The 18,147-nt window shown below is 41.6% G+C and overlaps 1 protein-coding gene across 1 annotated transcript in view; it reads left to right on the top strand.

Moving 5' to 3' along the window:
* Window positions 1–2,816: 2,816 nt before the first annotated feature.
* The window catches only part of LOC126100666 (cell cycle checkpoint control protein RAD9A), a 53,699-nt gene continuing 38,368 nt past the window's right edge, over window positions 2,817–18,147 (top strand). Inside the window, exons 1-3 of the mRNA XM_049911286.1 lie at window positions 2,817–2,965; window positions 4,491–4,696; window positions 4,795–5,116. Coding sequence (XP_049767243.1) covers window positions 2,932–2,965; window positions 4,491–4,696; window positions 4,795–5,116 — 562 coding nt within the window. The 5' untranslated portion in view covers window positions 2,817–2,931. The remainder of the gene's footprint in view (window positions 2,966–4,490; window positions 4,697–4,794; window positions 5,117–18,147) is intronic.

The raw sequence follows: 18,147 nt of genomic DNA, 5'->3' as shown, positions 1-18,147 counted from the left end.
CTCTTTGTGTGCTATCATCTGCCAAAATCATGTCTCGATACCTCGAACGATTTATGAGACACAGGGAATTTATGAATTTCTTTCTTGCCTTTTCGCTGCCACGTGCTTTCTTGACGGAGTGGTTTACATACATTCCCTTTTCTCGAGACTTCAAGTTTAAAGAATAATTCAGTATGTTTTCTGCATTTCATACGGAACAACATATGGTCTAACACGCACGAAACGCAGATTCATAGCTGCCCTTATTATTCACTGCAAACTTTAAGAATTTCTTGCAGTAGTTTAGCTGATATCGAAATATCACAGTAACTACGAGCATTAACACAATGCTTCACAGTTCATCATGAAGCTGAAGAATTAACCTGTAAGATTGCGAGAATCAGATGTTTTTAGCTGATAGTTTTTTTGGTAACAGTTTGAGAAAGATTGCATATCGGCCAGCTTGCGCGGCTTGCTGTCCATGTAAGTCACCTGCTGACGCGTCCAGTTCACGCTGGCAACTTCGCTTCCCTCCACTCCCTCCGCACTGAACTGTCAAAAGTCACAACTAATTTTAAACGCACTATAAAGTCTCTCTTATACATTTAAAACATATGCAATCAAGTGAATGGCAAATGCTACTAAGCTGTCTATCACATAATTCAAGTATGTGAACTGACCGTTTAATGCTGAAGTTAATATTAAGTAAATCAACCGAATTTTACTGACACTGAGTGACAGATCAATCTAAAACCTTCTTGAATATAGTGGTAGCAGTATTTTCTATAGTGAAGTTAGGTACTTTGTCAGTCGTAGTGGTCGTGTCGTCTGAGAATAGGAGGAAAGGTGTTTTTGGCTCATACATCACAGAAAGGTCATTGATAAAGATTAGTACGAGGAAGTGGCAAAGTATTGAGCCTTGTGGAACTCCATATTTCACTGTATCCCAACCATAGCAACCTGATTTCCAAAGTATATGAAATTCTAAAATATTGTAATATTATGGGTTTTAAATAGAAATACCAAGTAATATTGTGTAAGGGAGTCTACAAAATTATTCCTATTTAATGAAGCTATCTGTGGCTGATTTTCTAATATAACGAGGAAATGTATTAATTATTGGAAATTTATAAAATGATATGCGGTAGAGGTCATTCAGAGACTCAGTGGTCTTTAGTAACGATATTTCCATCTGTTTTGAGTTAGTTCTATGAAATTTCGGAGGAACTTCCAGATGTTTGTAATCGGCTGCCGCAATATATCGGCCCTTAATCTTCTGCCTATCTTCAGGTGAATACTGGTGGAGATATACTGAGCTCCCTATGAGTTGAGTTTAATTAGTCTTGGGTACGTTTTGAAATAAAATTAATGCTGATTTGTTTGAGTAAAAATCGTGGGACATTAGATGCTGTGAATTACGTAAATAAGCATTAAGATATGAAATATAGACTACTTAACACTCTTTTTTTTATCACTAACAAGTGATGGGTAACTCTCGATTTTAATCAGAAATGATGTAGCAGATTGTTCGCGGTTTAATCGCTTAGGTGGGAAGGGGATGTTAACTGCTGTAATCTAGTGTTAAAAATAAGGTCTGTTTCAACTGTAATGCTTGGTGACCAAGGGAGATAGTTGCAGAATCCCATTATTGTTACTCTTATAGTGTGCCCTGTGATTCAGAAATGATAAATATGGCTCTGTCTCGAAGCCATTTTAAGAGATAAGATAATCAAATGTAACTGTATGGAAACTCATAAATTAAGTGGATCAGTTAATGATGAATTTTGCAGTAATAGGTTTCTAGGTTAATTACTATGCGAACAACTTACTACATACAATACATTTTGTTGTTTATTTTCTTGCTCTTTTGCCACAGCCACTTGTTACTACTGCTTCTTGTACCAAAGCTATGCTATAACAGTGTTATGCATGACTAACCATGTTTTGACTTTGTGAATTGCAGTGTATTCCACGTCTAGTTATCAGTACACGAATATAAAACTCTGCGGAGAAACAACAAAACTATTTTACACACAGTCAATGGACTAGATTTGAGGCCACATTCATTGAAGACTCCATGGAGGAAGGACAGACACATTGCACTTCGAAAGGAACTGTCTCTAAGCCACATTCACCCAAAGATAAATCACATGCGGTACAAGAGCCTACTTAACAGTGCTTCACGTCGCCAATCTATCATTCATTTCACATACATCTGCGTCACAGAGAGCCAGTGTGGTCTTTACAGAAAACAACAATACTAGGAAACAGAAAATGATGGGAAATAGTGCATAGTCTTTTAAATACACTGAGAATGATAGACGCTTCGAAGACGTAAAGTTTGTACATCAGTTCGTTATCGTGACCAAGATTCCATGGTTAAAAATCATTAATACATTTCAACAAAAGTGTATTGTATGTAATAATAACAGAAACGCCTGCCTGTGGCAAAAACGTGAAGGAAGCGCTTCTACATAACCCGAAAAGTTTCGAATATAGCGGCATACAACCAAATCTGATTAACAGTTGCCCATTGGCTAGCACATAATACCCTCCCATTGGCTGCGTCGAACTCGACACGGTAACGCATTACCAACATACGTGTTATATCATGAACAATCGCAGATCATGGATAGAACTTTGTAACGTTTAGGGCGACAAAAAATACCATGTAAAAAAATTAGTCGTAACAAGCCTTAGTGGGAGATAAAGAGCCTATACACAGGTTTGTCTAGGGGAGGATAGAAGCAACTCTGAGTTTGTAAGTACCAGAGAGCATTGGTAGTATGGTTGTATAAACATCGCTGGTAGACACTCAATTTGTAAATAATCTTTGGTAGTGATAGGAGGTTAACAGTTGTTTATGTTATGGGTATGGTGGTGTAGTATAAACAATGTGTGATAAGTGAACCGAAAAAATATGTAAATCATGTATGTCTATATTGTCACATTATGAAGTGTATCATCCCGGGCTTGAATGTGAAAGGTTTGCGATTTATTTATTTTATGCTAGAAATTAATATTTAGTTCCATTCCATGCAGAGCCTCAAACTGCATGAATAAACATCTTCTGCTCCTCCTCCACAATCCATATATTAAACAGCACTAATCGAGAGGGAATGTTAGAGTTGTACTGCCTTACGAACAGAATTGCTTCGTGCAATCAAGTGCAAGAACTTGTATGATATGATACCTCAGTCATTGAGTATATAAAACACCCTGGTGTATTGCAAGTAACCTATCAATGCTGTCCCTAGCGTTTACATAAATTAGTTTTGTTGCACGCACGAGTCTTCGTAAATTTGTATGACACTGCTTTTATAGTTTGGTCATTATTTGTAGTGATATTAGGTGGTAACTGTATACATGCGTGTAACGAAACAAGAGGTAATAGAGTGACGATTTTGCACTTATTAACAGCAAGCTTAAGGTGTGCAACACTAGGACCAAAAACAACTTCCACAACGAATTCCAGGAGATAATGTTAGTACAGTAATGAGTATCATACATTGATATACATGTATTCAGCAACCTACCAGAGCACATTAAATGTCATATAGATCACATTTTGGAGTATGAGACGGAATTAAAGAACTTTATATGGGGTGCCTCCTTCTGCTCTAGTGAAGAATATCTTCATAGAATCTCTGAATTTAATGTTTTAAGTTAATCTACAGGCCTAATTAGTACTGTAATACTCCTTTACTGTTACATTAAAGGAACATATTTAACTTCTTTCCTCATCTGAGAGAGCACTCTCCATGGGACTCATGAAATGTAATTAATGATGTGTTACACAATCAGTGACTCCCACTAGCAGCTACTGATATTTAAGATACATTGCACATGTATCAAAATTTGCAAATAATTACATTTTTACCATTGGTAGCAGAAATGCACACCATGAATAATTTATTTGTTTTTGCAGCACAAACTTATGTAATAGCTGCTAACATATACCTTTACAAGTACTTGTGATTCAGAAAAAAATGATATAGAAGGTAGGGGAAACAAATGACTCCTGATTCCTGAAATGCCCATGCATTTCTCATCTGCATATACTGACTCCAGTGTTTATTAACACTGGGCACCTGGAAAAATAAGTATAGTACTGATTTGGCAGAAGTATCATTTTAGGATAGTTTAAAATTATAATAAAAAAATCTGTTTTTGCTCCACTTTCATATTTAAAAGTCATACCATTTTATGCCTTGAGATCTAAGTACTTACGTATATTGTTAATTCAGCCACACATAATGTTCTATGAATTCCATCATGAGTGAAAACTTTCTGGGGTATGGAAGAAGTCTAGCTGTACACTAACAGACATACAGGAACTATGGACCAATTCCATGTTACATCTTGAACTGTTTTTAAATATTAAAATTAGTGAAAATTGGTTATAAAATTGTAATTGGTCCTTTAGTCAGATACAGGAGGTTAAAATGGAAAAACATATCAAGAGCTTTTTTGAAAAATGAACTGATATATATTTTTGTTTGTTTCTGCAGTACTGGCAAGAGCAATACAATCATTAGCAAAGATTGGGGATGAACTTTATGTAGAACCACAAAAAGATGGCATTGCTTTTAGGAGTGTGAATTCTGCCCGATCAGCATATGCTACATTTACATTTTCAAAGGCTTTCTGTTCCTATTACAAAAGGGAAACCAGCGCCGATAATGAGGAAATAGTAAAATGTAAAATATCGATGAAGGTATGAGTTACTGCATTACAGTAGTTACGTAGTATATGTTTTCTACAGCTTTACCTTTTATTTCACTCACTTTAGGCCTACTGTGTTTTATTTTGCAGTCTTGTGCTCCAATTATTCGTTCACCAGCAAATTTAGATAAACAAGTGGAAACATGTTTGATTCATCTTGAGCGTGATGGCACAAAATTAATTTTTGAACTACGCTGCCGTCACAATGTAGTGAAAACACACTATATGCCAATACTTGAATGTGAAACATTGCAAGCTGTTTATCCAGTGGATGATGTACCTAATAAGTTATTACTGGAAGCCAAAATACTTGCTGATGCTGTGCACAACTTCCAGTTGACACAGGAGGAAATATCACTGTCAGTTACTTCAGGGAAGGCGCTGTTGAAAAGCTATAATGATGAAGTGATAGGTACGTATTAGCATCAATGCATATTTAATTTAAAACCAGTAGCAGGCCATTTTGTACGTTTATATGTAGTTAGTTTTTGGATTCCATGCCATTACATGTCTTCTTTGTTTCTACGTCATTACAGTAGGTTTAAGTGACTGCTGATTTTTAAAATTATATATAATAGGAGTGTCAGAAGGGTACCAAGGAAACAAAAAAACCACATACCTGCAGAAACTTCGCAACCCCATCTTGCGGCATGTCATCCGCTATGTGCTCCGTGGGTGGCCCATTTCATTTTGCCAAGTCCATTCTCACTGCTCTCACCCAGATTCTAGCCTTCATAGGAGTTCCCCACCACACCATCATGCTGGACAATGGACCGTGATCCATAGCGGCAGATTTCAAACAATTCTGCACCTCCAGTTCAAGCACCAGTCTGCCATTTCAGCCCTCCTTTAAATGTCAAAGTGAAGCATGTGTTGCATACACTTAGGCAACATGTCAAAAGCAGCAGGCACCACTACAGCTCCACTCATGCTGTTTCTCAGCACAGAAAAGGGACATAGCCTGGCAGACTCCTCCATGGGCAGCTCCTGACCCCACAACCCATGGAACTTAGCTGTGTGGACATGCTTGTGTGGGGCAAAACCTTCATAATGCCAACCACAGTGTTTGCTACCCATGGACTGTGCCTTTCGAGGTGGACACTGAGGCATTTGGAGTGCTGGCATGCCCATGTGCTCCATCCATGGCTACCATCTATACCATTGCTGCTCACTCAGTGCTTGGAAGCAGAGGCTTTTATGCCAGGCCTCAACGCGTGCCACCATTTGCCCTCCCCCTCCATTGTTTCTGGCACTTCCAGCTCTATGCAACTATTCTGGGCGAGGGATCTGGTATCCTAATGCAGTGAGTCTGTAGACCCAACAGATGGCATGAGAATCGATGATGGGCACTAGGTGGTGTGGCTGCATTTGCAGATGCCGCTGCCACAGCTGTGGGTGCCACCGAAGACATGCTGGCCTATCAGCAGCTACAGCTTTCCTTTAAAGTCAGCAACTTTGCAAGCAGTTGTGGTTTGTGAGTCGTTCCCAGTTTTGCCTGATTATTGTCACTATATTAGGGTCAGATCCACATCTGCCCCTGGAACTGTTTTGCAGTTTAAAATTGTATTTAAATTCTCTGTCTTACCATTATGTTATCTATTTACAACCTCCCGATGTTGCATGTATAGTCATGTGTTAAGGTTCTTAAAGCAAGCTTTTGCAATTGTAAATGTGACATTCCAGCCCGAGATGCTGAAGTTGGCAGTCACGTGTGCAGGAGCCGTACTTTCTCGTATGTATGAATGGTGTGAATCTCTCTTTTACTGATGAATGCTGTGACTGAAAGCTTTGTGTAAGAGTCTTTTAATTGTGTCTATCTGTAACTTAATGTGTCTTCTTTACAGTAATTAGCAATCTGTCTTTTTCTACAGTGTTGATATTCCTACCTGCAGTTTCGATTGTTTGTTAACTCTGTGCAATATTCTACCAGGAGAGTTCCACGTTCATTCCTTTCCTTAAGTCTATATTCTCGTACTATTTTTCCTTCTCATGCTTTTTGTACTGTTAAATTCCAGTTGTCCATTACAATTAATTTCTCATCTACCCAGAGGAACTGAACAATTTTTTTTGTCTCATCAGACACTATTTTTTCAATATCTTTATCATCTTTGGAGCTAGCAGACAGACATACTTGTTCTGTTGTGTTGGAATTTAGCTTTGTATTAATCTTGGCTTGTTCACTATGCTGTTCATAGTAGTCTAGCCACAGTCATTTTTCTCATTTATTATCAGCCCTGTGCTCCAGTGTTTCCTCTGTCTGATTTTTTGTTGACAATCCTGTGCTCATATGGCCAGAAATCCTATTTTTCGTACGACCACACGTAACTATTTCATATTATATCCAACTTCAGACCATCCACTTTCTTTTTAAATTCTCTCCTACCTGCCTGGTTAAGTGAGCTAACATTCTGTGCACTTCTCCTAGAACACCACATTTGTATTTTCTGATGACAATAGGGTTCTGTGGAATCTCCCCCAGAATCTGAATGGTGAACTGTTTCATCTATGGAATGTTGTATCCAAGAGGATGCCATCATTATTAAACCATACATTACTGCTGCATGTCTTTGAGAAACTATAGGGCTGCAATTCCCCTGGGTACGAGCCAACTTGCAGCACTGACATAGAAGCATGTTGGCTGATGTTGCTTGGCCAAATGAGTTGATCCTCAAGCCTGTTATCCCTCCAGCTACTGAAAATACTGCTGTTCCTGTCCAGAAACCATAAGTTAGTCTGGTCCCTCCACAGCTACACCTCCGACATGGCAGCACATATGATATGGATGTCCCATTGTTGAGGCGAGCATGCCACCCTATTACACCTAGGTCCACTGTTCATGGTTGTTTGTTATTATATCATAGTACATACTGTGATCTAATGATTAATGGAAAATCTCATATTAAGATGTGAAACAGATACTAACAAAGACATAGAGGGGCTGGCCAGTACTTACCTCAGCTCAGTACAGCCGATAGATACACAAAAAACAGAACCGAAAATTTACGTTCCTAGCTTTCGGAACAAATGTTCCTTCATCAGGGAGGAGAGAAGGGAAAGAAAGGGAAGAAGGGAAAGTGGATTCAGTTACTCATAACCCAGGTTATGAAGCAACAGGGACAGGAAAACAGGGAAGGTAGCAAGGATGGAGGCATGGTTGTCAGAGGGAAGCCAAAGATATTCTATTGTAAGCACTGTGCCAGCTTCAAACCAAAGAGGATGCATACAGAAGTAAAGAGGTATATAGTATAAAGATAAACACAACTATGTAGGATGAAAAGATGCATGAATGGCTAAAGAGGAAAGGGAAATAGGAGAAGACTGAAGAGTAAATGGGAGTGAGGTTGTTTGACGTAGGTTGAGTCCAGGTCCAGGGGGATGGTGGGATGAAAGGGTATGTTGGAGTGCAAGTTCCCAGCTCCGGATGGTGGGATGAAAGGGTGTGTTGGAGTGCAAGTTCCCAGCTCCGCAGTTCAGAGTGACTGGTGTTGGGTGGGAGAAGCCAAATGGCACATACGGTGTAGCAGGTTCCTAGGTCCCTAGAATTATGCTGGAGGGCATGCTCCACTTCTGGGTATTGGACATCTCCTAGGCGGACAGTTTGTCTATGTCCGTTCATGCGCTCAGCCAGTTTAGTTGTTGTCATACCGATGTAAAAGGCTGTGCAGTGCAGGCATGTCAGGTGATAAATGACGTGTAGTTTCACACGTGGCCCTGCCTTGAATTGTGTATGTTTTACCAGTAGCGGGGCTGGAGTAGGTGGTTGTGGGGGGATGCATGGGGCAGGTTTTGCAGCGGGATCGGTTACAGGGGTAGAAGCCGCTGGGTAGAGAAGGTAGTCTGGGAATATTGTAGGGTTTAACAAGGATGTTATGGAGGTTAGGGGGGCGACGAAAGGCAACTCTGGGTCGCGTGGGGAGAATTTTGTCAAGGGATGATCTCATTTCAAGGGTTGACTTGAGAAAGTCATATTCCTGGCAGAGTAATGTATTGATGTATTCGAGGCCAGGATAATATTGGGTGACAAGGGGGATGCTTCTGTGTGGTCTGGGGGTAGGAACATTGTTGTTGGACGGGGAGGGATGTATTGCTCGGGAGATCTGTTTGTGGACAAGGTCTGCAGGATAGTTGCGGGAGAGGAAAGCACTGGTCAGGTTATTGGTGTAATTGTTGAGGGATTCGTCACTGGAGCAGATACGTTTGCCACGAATACCTAGGCTGTAGGGAAGGGGGCGTTTGATGTGGAATGGATGGTAGCTATCAAAGTGAAAGTACTGTTGTTTGTTTGTGGGTTTGATATGGACAGAGGTGTGGATGTGAGCTTCAACAAGATGAAGGTCAGCATCCAGGAAGGTGGCTTGGGTTTTGGAGAAGGACCAGGTGAAATTCAAATTCGAAAAGGAGTTGAGATTATGGAGGAAATTAAGGAGTGATTCTTCACGATGAGTCCAGACCACAAAGATGTCATCTATAAACCTATACCAGGCCAGGGGAAGCAGCTGTTGGGTCTTCAGGAAAGCCTCCTTCATGTGGCCCATGAAGAGGTTGGCATAGGACGGAGCCATCCTGGTTCCCATGGCCGTTCCCTTGATTTGTTTGTAGGTCTGGCCTTCAAAAGTGAAGTAATTATGGGTGAGGATGAAGTTGGTAAGTGTGATAAGGAACGAGGTTTTTGGAAGATCTTCGGGTGGGTGTTGGGAGAGGTAGTGCTCAAGGGCAGAGAGACCATGGGTATGTGGGATGTTTGTGTAAAGGGATGCAGCATCTATGGTGACAAGAAAGGTCAAATCCATTCCCACTCCTCTCCCACCTGAAACCTTTTCAAATCTGAATTTCACCTGGTCCTTCTCCAAAACCCAAGCCACCTTCCTGGATGTTGACCTTCATCTTGTTGAAGCTCATATCCACACCTCTGTCTATATCAAACCCACAAACAAACAACAATACCTTCACTTTGATAGCTGCCATCCACTCCACATCAAACGCTCCCTTCTCTACAGCCTAGGTATTCGTGGCAAATGTATCTGCTCCAGTGACGAATCCCTCAACAATTACACCAATAACCTGACCAGTGCTTTCCTCTCCCGCAACTATCCTGCAGACCTTGTCCACAAACAGATCTCTCGAGCAATACATTCCTCCCCGTCCAACAACAATGTTCCTACCCCCAGACCACACGGAAGCATCCCCCTTGTCACCCAATATTATCCTGGCCTCGAATACATCAATACATTACTCTGCCAGGGATATGACTTTCTCAAGTCAACCCCTGAAATGAGATCATCCCTTGACAAAATTCTCCCCACACCACCCAGAGTTGCCTTTCGTCGCCCCCCTAACCTCCGTAACATCCTTGTTAAACCCTACAATATTCCCAGACTACCTTCTCTACCCAGCGGTTCCTACCTCTGTAACCGACCCCACTGCAAAACCTGCCCCATGCATCCCTCCACAACCACCTACTCCAGCCCCGCTACTGGTAAAACATACACAATTCAAGGCAGGGCCACGTGTGAAACTACACATGTCATTTATCACCTGACATGCCTGCACTGCACAGCCTTTTACATCGGTATGACAACAACTAAACTGTCTGAGCGCATGAACGGACACAGATGAACTGACCGCCTAGGAGATGTCCAATACCCAGTAGCGGAGCATGCCCTCCAGCATAATTCTAGGGACCTAGGAACCTGCTACACCGTATGTGCCATTTGGCTTCTCCCACCCAACACCAGTCACTCTGAACTGCGGAGCTGGGAACTTGCACTCCAACACACCTTTCATCCCGCCATCCCCCTGGACTGAGCCTACGTTAAACAACCTCACTCCCATTTACTCTTCATTCTTCTCCTCTTTCCCTTTCCTCTTTAGCCATTCACGCATCTTTTCATCCTACATGGTTGTGTTTATCTTTATACTATATACCTCTTTACTTCTGTATGCATCCTCTTTGGTTTGAAGCTGGCACAGTACTTACAGTAGAATATCTTTGGCTTCCCTCTGACAACCATGCCTCCATCCTTGCTACCCTCCTTGTTTTCCTGTCCCTGTTGCTTCATAACCTGGGTTGTGAGTAACTGAATCCACTTTCCCTTCTTCCCTTTCTTTCCCCTCTCTCCTCCCTGATGAAGGAACATTTGTTCCGAAGGCTAGGAACGTAAATTTTCGGTTCTGTTTTTTGTGTATCTATCGGCTGTACTGAGCTGAGGTAAGTACTGGCCAGCCCCTCTATCTCTTTGATAGTACATACTGTGTATGTTAATGTTACCACATCCATTAGACTTCATGTAAAAAATTCAGGATTGAAAATGGAGTCAGCTGAAGAGAACCTAATAAGTGCAGGCCTAAAATTAGTCCTGAAAATCAATTATAATAAGACTAAAATAATGTTTATTAACATTAAAATGAATTCGTAGAACCAGTTGATGGCTTTTCTAGTGTAGTTTAAAACAACAGCAATATGACAGCAAAAGAAGTAAATAGAAGAGTAAAAACAACTTGGAGTATATGTTGTATATTAAGAGGAGTATTCAGACTTAACTTCTGATGCAGTGTGCAGTGTACAGTTTACAATAAGTGTATATTGCCAATTTTAATTAATGGCAGTGTAGCATGAGCTTTCAGTGTGCAAATCTTGGCCTTCAAGAGATAAGTAAATATTGAGGCAGACATGTAAATAAAAGTTGGATAGACAATGTTAGAAAAAATGCAGAAGCAAAAGTGATGAGTATTACATAAGACTGTAATGTGTAGAAAGGTGTAGAGCATGCCTCTATCCAGCAGTGATAACAAAGGGCTGAGGGTACTGATAATGATAAAACTGACAATATTGTGAACATATTCATTGTAACTAGAAAATATATTAGCTGATTATTAATGAAGTCTTATTGCTTTAGAGTATAATTCTTTTATCATAGGGTGTTATTGCACCAACATTCTTAAAAATCTGTAAGTATCCACTGTGTTGCTTGTTGTTTACAACTTGAATTGTCAGTTTTCTGAAAACTTAAAACATAGATATTTGTTTATGTTGCAGTATTTATCATATGTAGGATGTGTCAAGACTAATTAATTCATTATTTGCATCAGGTATCTGAACATATAACTATACAATATGTGCCTACCTCACTCCTTTCATTATTTATTAAAATGAGGGCTCTACATTATCATGGTCATAATAATTTTCAGATTAGTCACTAAATGCTGATAAGGTTTGCTAGTGAAGGAAATTTTTGTATAATAATCCGCCAATGTGTCTGTTGGTTGGAACATAATTTGTAAGTATATTTTTAAGTTGTTTACAACCAATGCTGGCCAAATATATTTTACTTTCAACAATGTAGGAGAAGACATACTGCCACTGGCCATAAAGGAGACATGTTAAGTTGCAGACAGGCACAATTAAAAGACACTTACATAAAGATTTCGGCCACAGCCTTCATCAGTAAAAGAAGGAAACACATCATTTATGCACACAAGCAAGCACACCTCATGCACGCATGAACACCAAATACATCATCTCGGGCCAGAATCACGTGGGATGCAAGTAGCAATCTGGAGGAGAAGGCGAAGGGATAGTAGTGCACGGGTAGGTAGAGAGATGAACATTGTCTGGTGGAATCTACAGATTTTCCCAGTAGTGCTGCATCAACTGAGCAACAGACTGAAAGTTACTTTGTAATGAGTTCAAGGAACCTGTGGCAGGATAAACTGAATTTCAAAATATGATTTTCAGAAGGAAAAAAATTCTTGGTTAATACTGTGTGTAGTGGATTCTGTATAAATGTAATATTACATCTCCCTTATGTGTAACTTTCTAAATAATGAATTTTATTCTGGTAATGAATTGAGGCTAATATACTTGCACTGGGGATGTAATGTAAACAGCAATGGGGAAATTGAGATTTTCATTTTTAAGTATCTTAGAAAGGAAACTAAATTAAGAATATAGTTCAAGGAATTTTGGAAAAAGTGTGAATTTGAATAAATGGTCACAAGAGAGCTAGATGTATGTATTATCTACTATGCACCCGTCTAAGTACACAATAGGAGTTCATTCAGTATATATTATGAGTGGGTGTTTTCCTAGTGATCCGTACTCCATCCAAACAGGCGTTTGTAGGTCCAATGATACCAAGCAACTGCCATGTCATCCCCAGCCAATAGGCATCACTGGATGCAGCTATGGAGGGGCATGTCAGTTTTCATGACTGGAGCCGCTACTTCATAGTCAAGTAGCTCCTCAATTGACCTCACAAGTGCTGAGTGCACATCACTAACAAACAGCATTCAACAGTCCATATGGTCACTCTTTCAAGTCCTAGCCAGTGTTTAAATTTGGCAATCTGAGAGGAACTGGTGTTACCACTGTGGCAAGGCTGTTGAATCATCCTGCTTGACTACCCCATAAATACATATTTTGTTTACAAAGTGAAGATATAGAGCTATGGATAACCTAATAAAAGTCATCTACCACAGTGTCCACATTAGTCTCTGGCGACTGATGCTTTACAATTCGATATTGACTTCTACGAAGTAGTTGTCCTCATTTGCACTTTGTTGTTCTGATATGCAGAAACTTCCAAAAAGTGCAGCTATCAAATTTCAGCACAGCAATCACCTTCAAATATGGGACAGACTGCTCAGTCAGTTACACTATCAAATGAGATAGTATAGGTGTTAGCAATGGTGCCATTATCATGGAGAGCTGTCACATTTGAATCTAACTGCCACCTTCAGCTAAGATAGGTATCTGTCACTGAACTTTTTGCAGAGCTTCTGAATTGTTTGCTTCATTTCTGTCTGATGATTAGAACAAAGAAATAAAAGACAACATAATGTGGAGCAAATGGCGTTAAACAATTGCTGCCCCAGTAATCAATACAAAACATTTTGCCAACAATTTTGTGTTACCACCCACTTGTATTGGAGCTGTATTCCAATGTACATTGAACATAGAAGTTGTCTTAAGAGTACAATAGCTGTGATAAACAAACATCCTGCCGTATGATAAAAATTTTGTGAAGCACCACTGCCAGTGATGTCATCATGGACACACAGTTAAGTCCATTTTGATCAGGGGAATAAACTGCTTCTATCCATGAAGATGAAATAATCCAGAATTACACTGAGCTGCATAAGGCTAAGATGGAAAACCGAAGCCAAAATGGACAAATTGGTATTTGAATGGGACTGTAATGCCTTCCAAACATAAATTAAATGAGGAAAAGATGGTATTCTTTTTAGGGCTGCAGCTATTTTGTCAGAGGAATAAAGAAATGGATCTATATGTTCAACATTATTTTCCATTCCTTAGAAACAAATATGAGAACTACCATACTCACAGTGTTCCTCCTCATCCACTCTTCATAGCAGCTAAGCCCTAACTTGGTGACCTTTTCAACTTGCCACATCCCCAAAACTCTCATAACGCTGTTGCTAACCTTTCCACCAAAACCCTCACCTCCACAGAAGTTTCAGTCCTACCCAAAGGCCTCACCTTGAGTCCTACATCCAAATTTAATCATGCTGGACTTGTCAAAGACCTATTCTTCTTCTCCTGATCCCTGCAATGAAAGCACTTCTTTGCACACCAATGCCTCCAACAAAAACCACCCTAATTGCAACACTGAATCCCACATCTTCCAGTTCATACCACTGTCCACTATCCAACCATAATACTCTCCCCCCCCCCCCCCTGTCCCTCCCCCCTCACCTAACTACTCACAGGTCACTTTTTGGGAAGTCTTTTAGCTCCAACTTAGCTTCACCATCCTTCCCCGGGTCTCTTTCTCAGAACACCAACCTTTCAGTAGAAGAAAGAATAGCCATAAAGAACCTCAAAGCAAATTGTAACCTAATCATCGTGCCTGCAGACAAAGTTTCCACCACTGTTGTTATGAATCACAGAGACTACCTGGAAGAAAGCTTGCACCAACTGTCTGACTCCACCCATAAACTCTGCCAGAGTGAGCCCATCGTAGAAGTCCAACACAACCTCCAATCCCTGCGTAAAGCCTTCCCAGAATCTCTCCCCTGAATCCATTTCCCTGCTCACCCCTGTGATACCCTGGACACCCACCTTCTTCACGCTCCCCAAAATTCCCAATCCCAACAATCCTGGATCCTACATTGTGGCCCTACTGAAAGAATTTCGGTCCTCACTAACCAACACCACCAACCAATTGCCCAGAATCAAGCCTCCCATGTCAAAGACAACAACCACTTCCTTCACCGACTCTTTCCATTTCCAGTTTCTTGCCCCCTACCCATCTTATTTTCTTCTCATTTGTGTTCAGTATTCATCATTATCCCATACAGCCCGCAAAGGCAGTTTCCCTTTGGCATATGGTTGTGCTGTGTGAAATGGCAAATTACCTTTAAAAATTAAACATGACATAGCATTATATATATATATATAAACAAAGATGGTTATAATAGAAGGAAACATTCCACGAAGGAAAAATATACCTAAAAACAAAGACGATGTGACTTACCAAATGAAAGTGCTGGCAGGTCGACAGACACACAAACGAACACAAACATACACACAAAATTCAAGCTTTCGCAACAAACTGTTGCCTCATCAGGAAAGAGGGAAGGAGAGGGAAAGACGAAAGGATGTGGGTTTTAAGGGAGAGGGTAAGGAGTCATTCCAGTCCCGGGAGCGGAAAGACTTACCTTAAGGGGAAAAAAGGACGGGTATACACTCGCACACACACACATATCCATCCACACATATACAGACACAAGCAGTCTGTGTATGTGCGAATGGATGTGTGTGTGTGTGTGTGCGAGTGTATACCTTTCCTTTTCTCCCCCTAAGGTAAGTCTTTCCGCTCCTGGGATTGGAATGACTCCTTACCCTCTCCCTTAAAATCCACATCCTTTCGTCTTTTTCTCCCCTTCCCTCTTTCCTGACGAAGCAACGGTTGGTTGCGAAAGCTTGAATTTTGTGTGTATGTTTGTGTTTGTTTGTGTGTCTATCGGCCTGCCAGCACTTTTGTTTGGTAAGTCACATCATCTTTGTTTTTAAATATATTTTTCCCACATGGAATGTTTATATATATAATAGAAGGAAACATTCCACGAAGGAAAAATATACCTAAAAACAAAGATGATGTGACTTACCAAATGAAAGTGCTGGCAGGTCGACAGACACACAAACGAACACAAACATACACACAAAATTCTAGCTTTCGCAACCAACGGTTGCCTCGTCAGGAAAGAGGGAAGGAGAAGGAAAGACAAAAGGATATGGGTTTTAAGGGAGAGGGTAAGGAGTCATTCCAATCCCGGGAGCGGAAAGACTTACCTTAGGGGGAAAAAAGGACAGGTACACACTCGCACACACACACACATCCATCCGCGTATACACAGACACAAGCAGACTTTTTTTTTTTATTTATTTTTTTTTTTATGCGTCTGTGTATATGCGGATGGACACGCGTGCGTGTGCGAGCGCACACCCGTCCCCCCCCTCCCCCCAAGGCAAGTCCCTCCGCTCCCGGGACCGGAACGACTCCCCACCCCCCCCCCAAAAACCCACATCCCCCCGTCCCTCCCCCCCTCTCCCCCCCCCCCCCCCCCGACGCGGCAACCGTTGGTCGCGAAAGCCAGAATCCCATGTGCATGCCTGCGTTCGTCCGTGCGTCTATCAACCCGCCAGCGCCCCCGTTTGGCAAGTCTCACATCTTTCTTTTTATATATATATATGTATATATATAGTTATAATAGAAGGAAACATTCCACGAAGGAAAAATATACCTAAAAACAAAGATGATGTGACCCACCAAACGAAAGCGCTGGCAGGCCGACAGACACACAAACGAACACAAACACACACACAAAATTCAAGCCTTCGCAACAAACTGCCGCCCCATCAGGAAAGAGGGAAGGAGAGGGAAAGACGAAAGGATGTGGCCCCCAAGGGAGAGGGCAAGGAGTCACCCCAGTCCCGGGAGCGGAAAGACCCACCTCAGGGGGAAAAAAGGACGGGTACACACTCGCACACACACACATATCCATCCACACATATACAGACACAAGCAGACATATTTAAAGACAAAGAGTTCGGGCAGAGATGTCAGTCGAGGCAGAAGTGCAGAGGCAAAGATGTTGATGAATGACAGGTGAGGTATGAGTGGCGGCAGAGCCACGTGTGAAAGCACCCACGTGATCTACCAACTGACCTGCCTACACTGTGATGCATTCTATGTGGGAATGACCAGCAACAAACTGTCCATTCGCATGAATGGACACAGGCAGACAGTGTTTGTTGGTAATGAGGATCACCCTGTGGCTAAACATGCCTTGGCGCACGACCAGCACATCTTGGCGCAGTGTTACACCGTCCGGGTTATCTGGACACTTCCTACTAACACCAACCTATCCGAACTCCGGAGATGGGAACTTGCTCTTCAATATATCCTCTCTTCCCGTTATCCACCAGGCCTCAATCTCCACTAATTTCAAATTTCCGCCACTCATACCTCACCTGCCCGACGGTTGCAGCGTCGGGGGGGTGGGGGGGGGATGTGGGTTTTGGGGGGGGGGGAGTCGTTCCGGTCCCGGGAGCGGAGGGACTTGCCTTGGGGGGAGGGGGGGGACGGGTGTGCGCTCGCACACGCACGCGTGTCCATCCGCATATACACAGACGGATAAAAAAAAAAAAAAAAGTCTGCTTGTGTCTGTGTATACGCGGATGGATGTGTGTGTGTGTGCGAGTGTGTACCTGTCCTTTTTTCCCCCTAAGGTAAGTCTTTCCGCTCCCGGGATTGGAATGACTCCTTACCCTCTCCCTTAAAATCCACATCCTTTCGTCTTTTTCTCCCCTTCCCTCTTTCCTGACGAAGCAACGGTTGGTTGCGAAAGCTTGAATTTTGTGTGTATGTTTGTGTTTGTTTGTGTGTCTATCGGCCTGCCAGCACTTTTGTTTGGTAAGTCACATCATCTTTGTTTTTAAATATATTTTTCCCACATGGAATGTTTATATATATAATAGAAGGAAACATTCCACTTGGGAAAAATATATCTAAAAAGAAAGATGATGAGACTTACCAAACAAAAGCGCTGGCAGGCCGATAGACACACAAACAAACACAAACATACACACAAAATTCTAGCTTTCGCAACCAACGGTTGCCTCGTCAGGAAACAGGGAAGGAGAGGGAAAGACGAAAGGATTTGGGTTTTAAGGGAGAGGGTAAGGAGTCATTCCAATCCCGGGAGCGGAAAGACTTACCTTAGGGGGAAAAAAGGACAGGTACACACTCGCACACACACACACATCCATCCGCGTATACACAGACACAAGCAGACATTTGTAAAGGCAAAGAGTTTGGGCAGAGATGTCAGTCGAGGCGGAAGTACAGAGGCAAAGATGATGTTGAAAGACAAGTGAGGTATGAGCGGCGGCAAATTGAAATTAGAAATTAGCGGAGA

The sequence above is a fragment of the Schistocerca cancellata genome, chromosome 9 (genome assembly GCF_023864275.1).
Source record: "Schistocerca cancellata isolate TAMUIC-IGC-003103 chromosome 9, iqSchCanc2.1, whole genome shotgun sequence".
NCBI lineage: Eukaryota > Metazoa > Arthropoda > Insecta > Orthoptera > Acrididae > Schistocerca > Schistocerca cancellata.
This window is presented reverse-complemented; position numbering and strand designations above follow the sequence as displayed.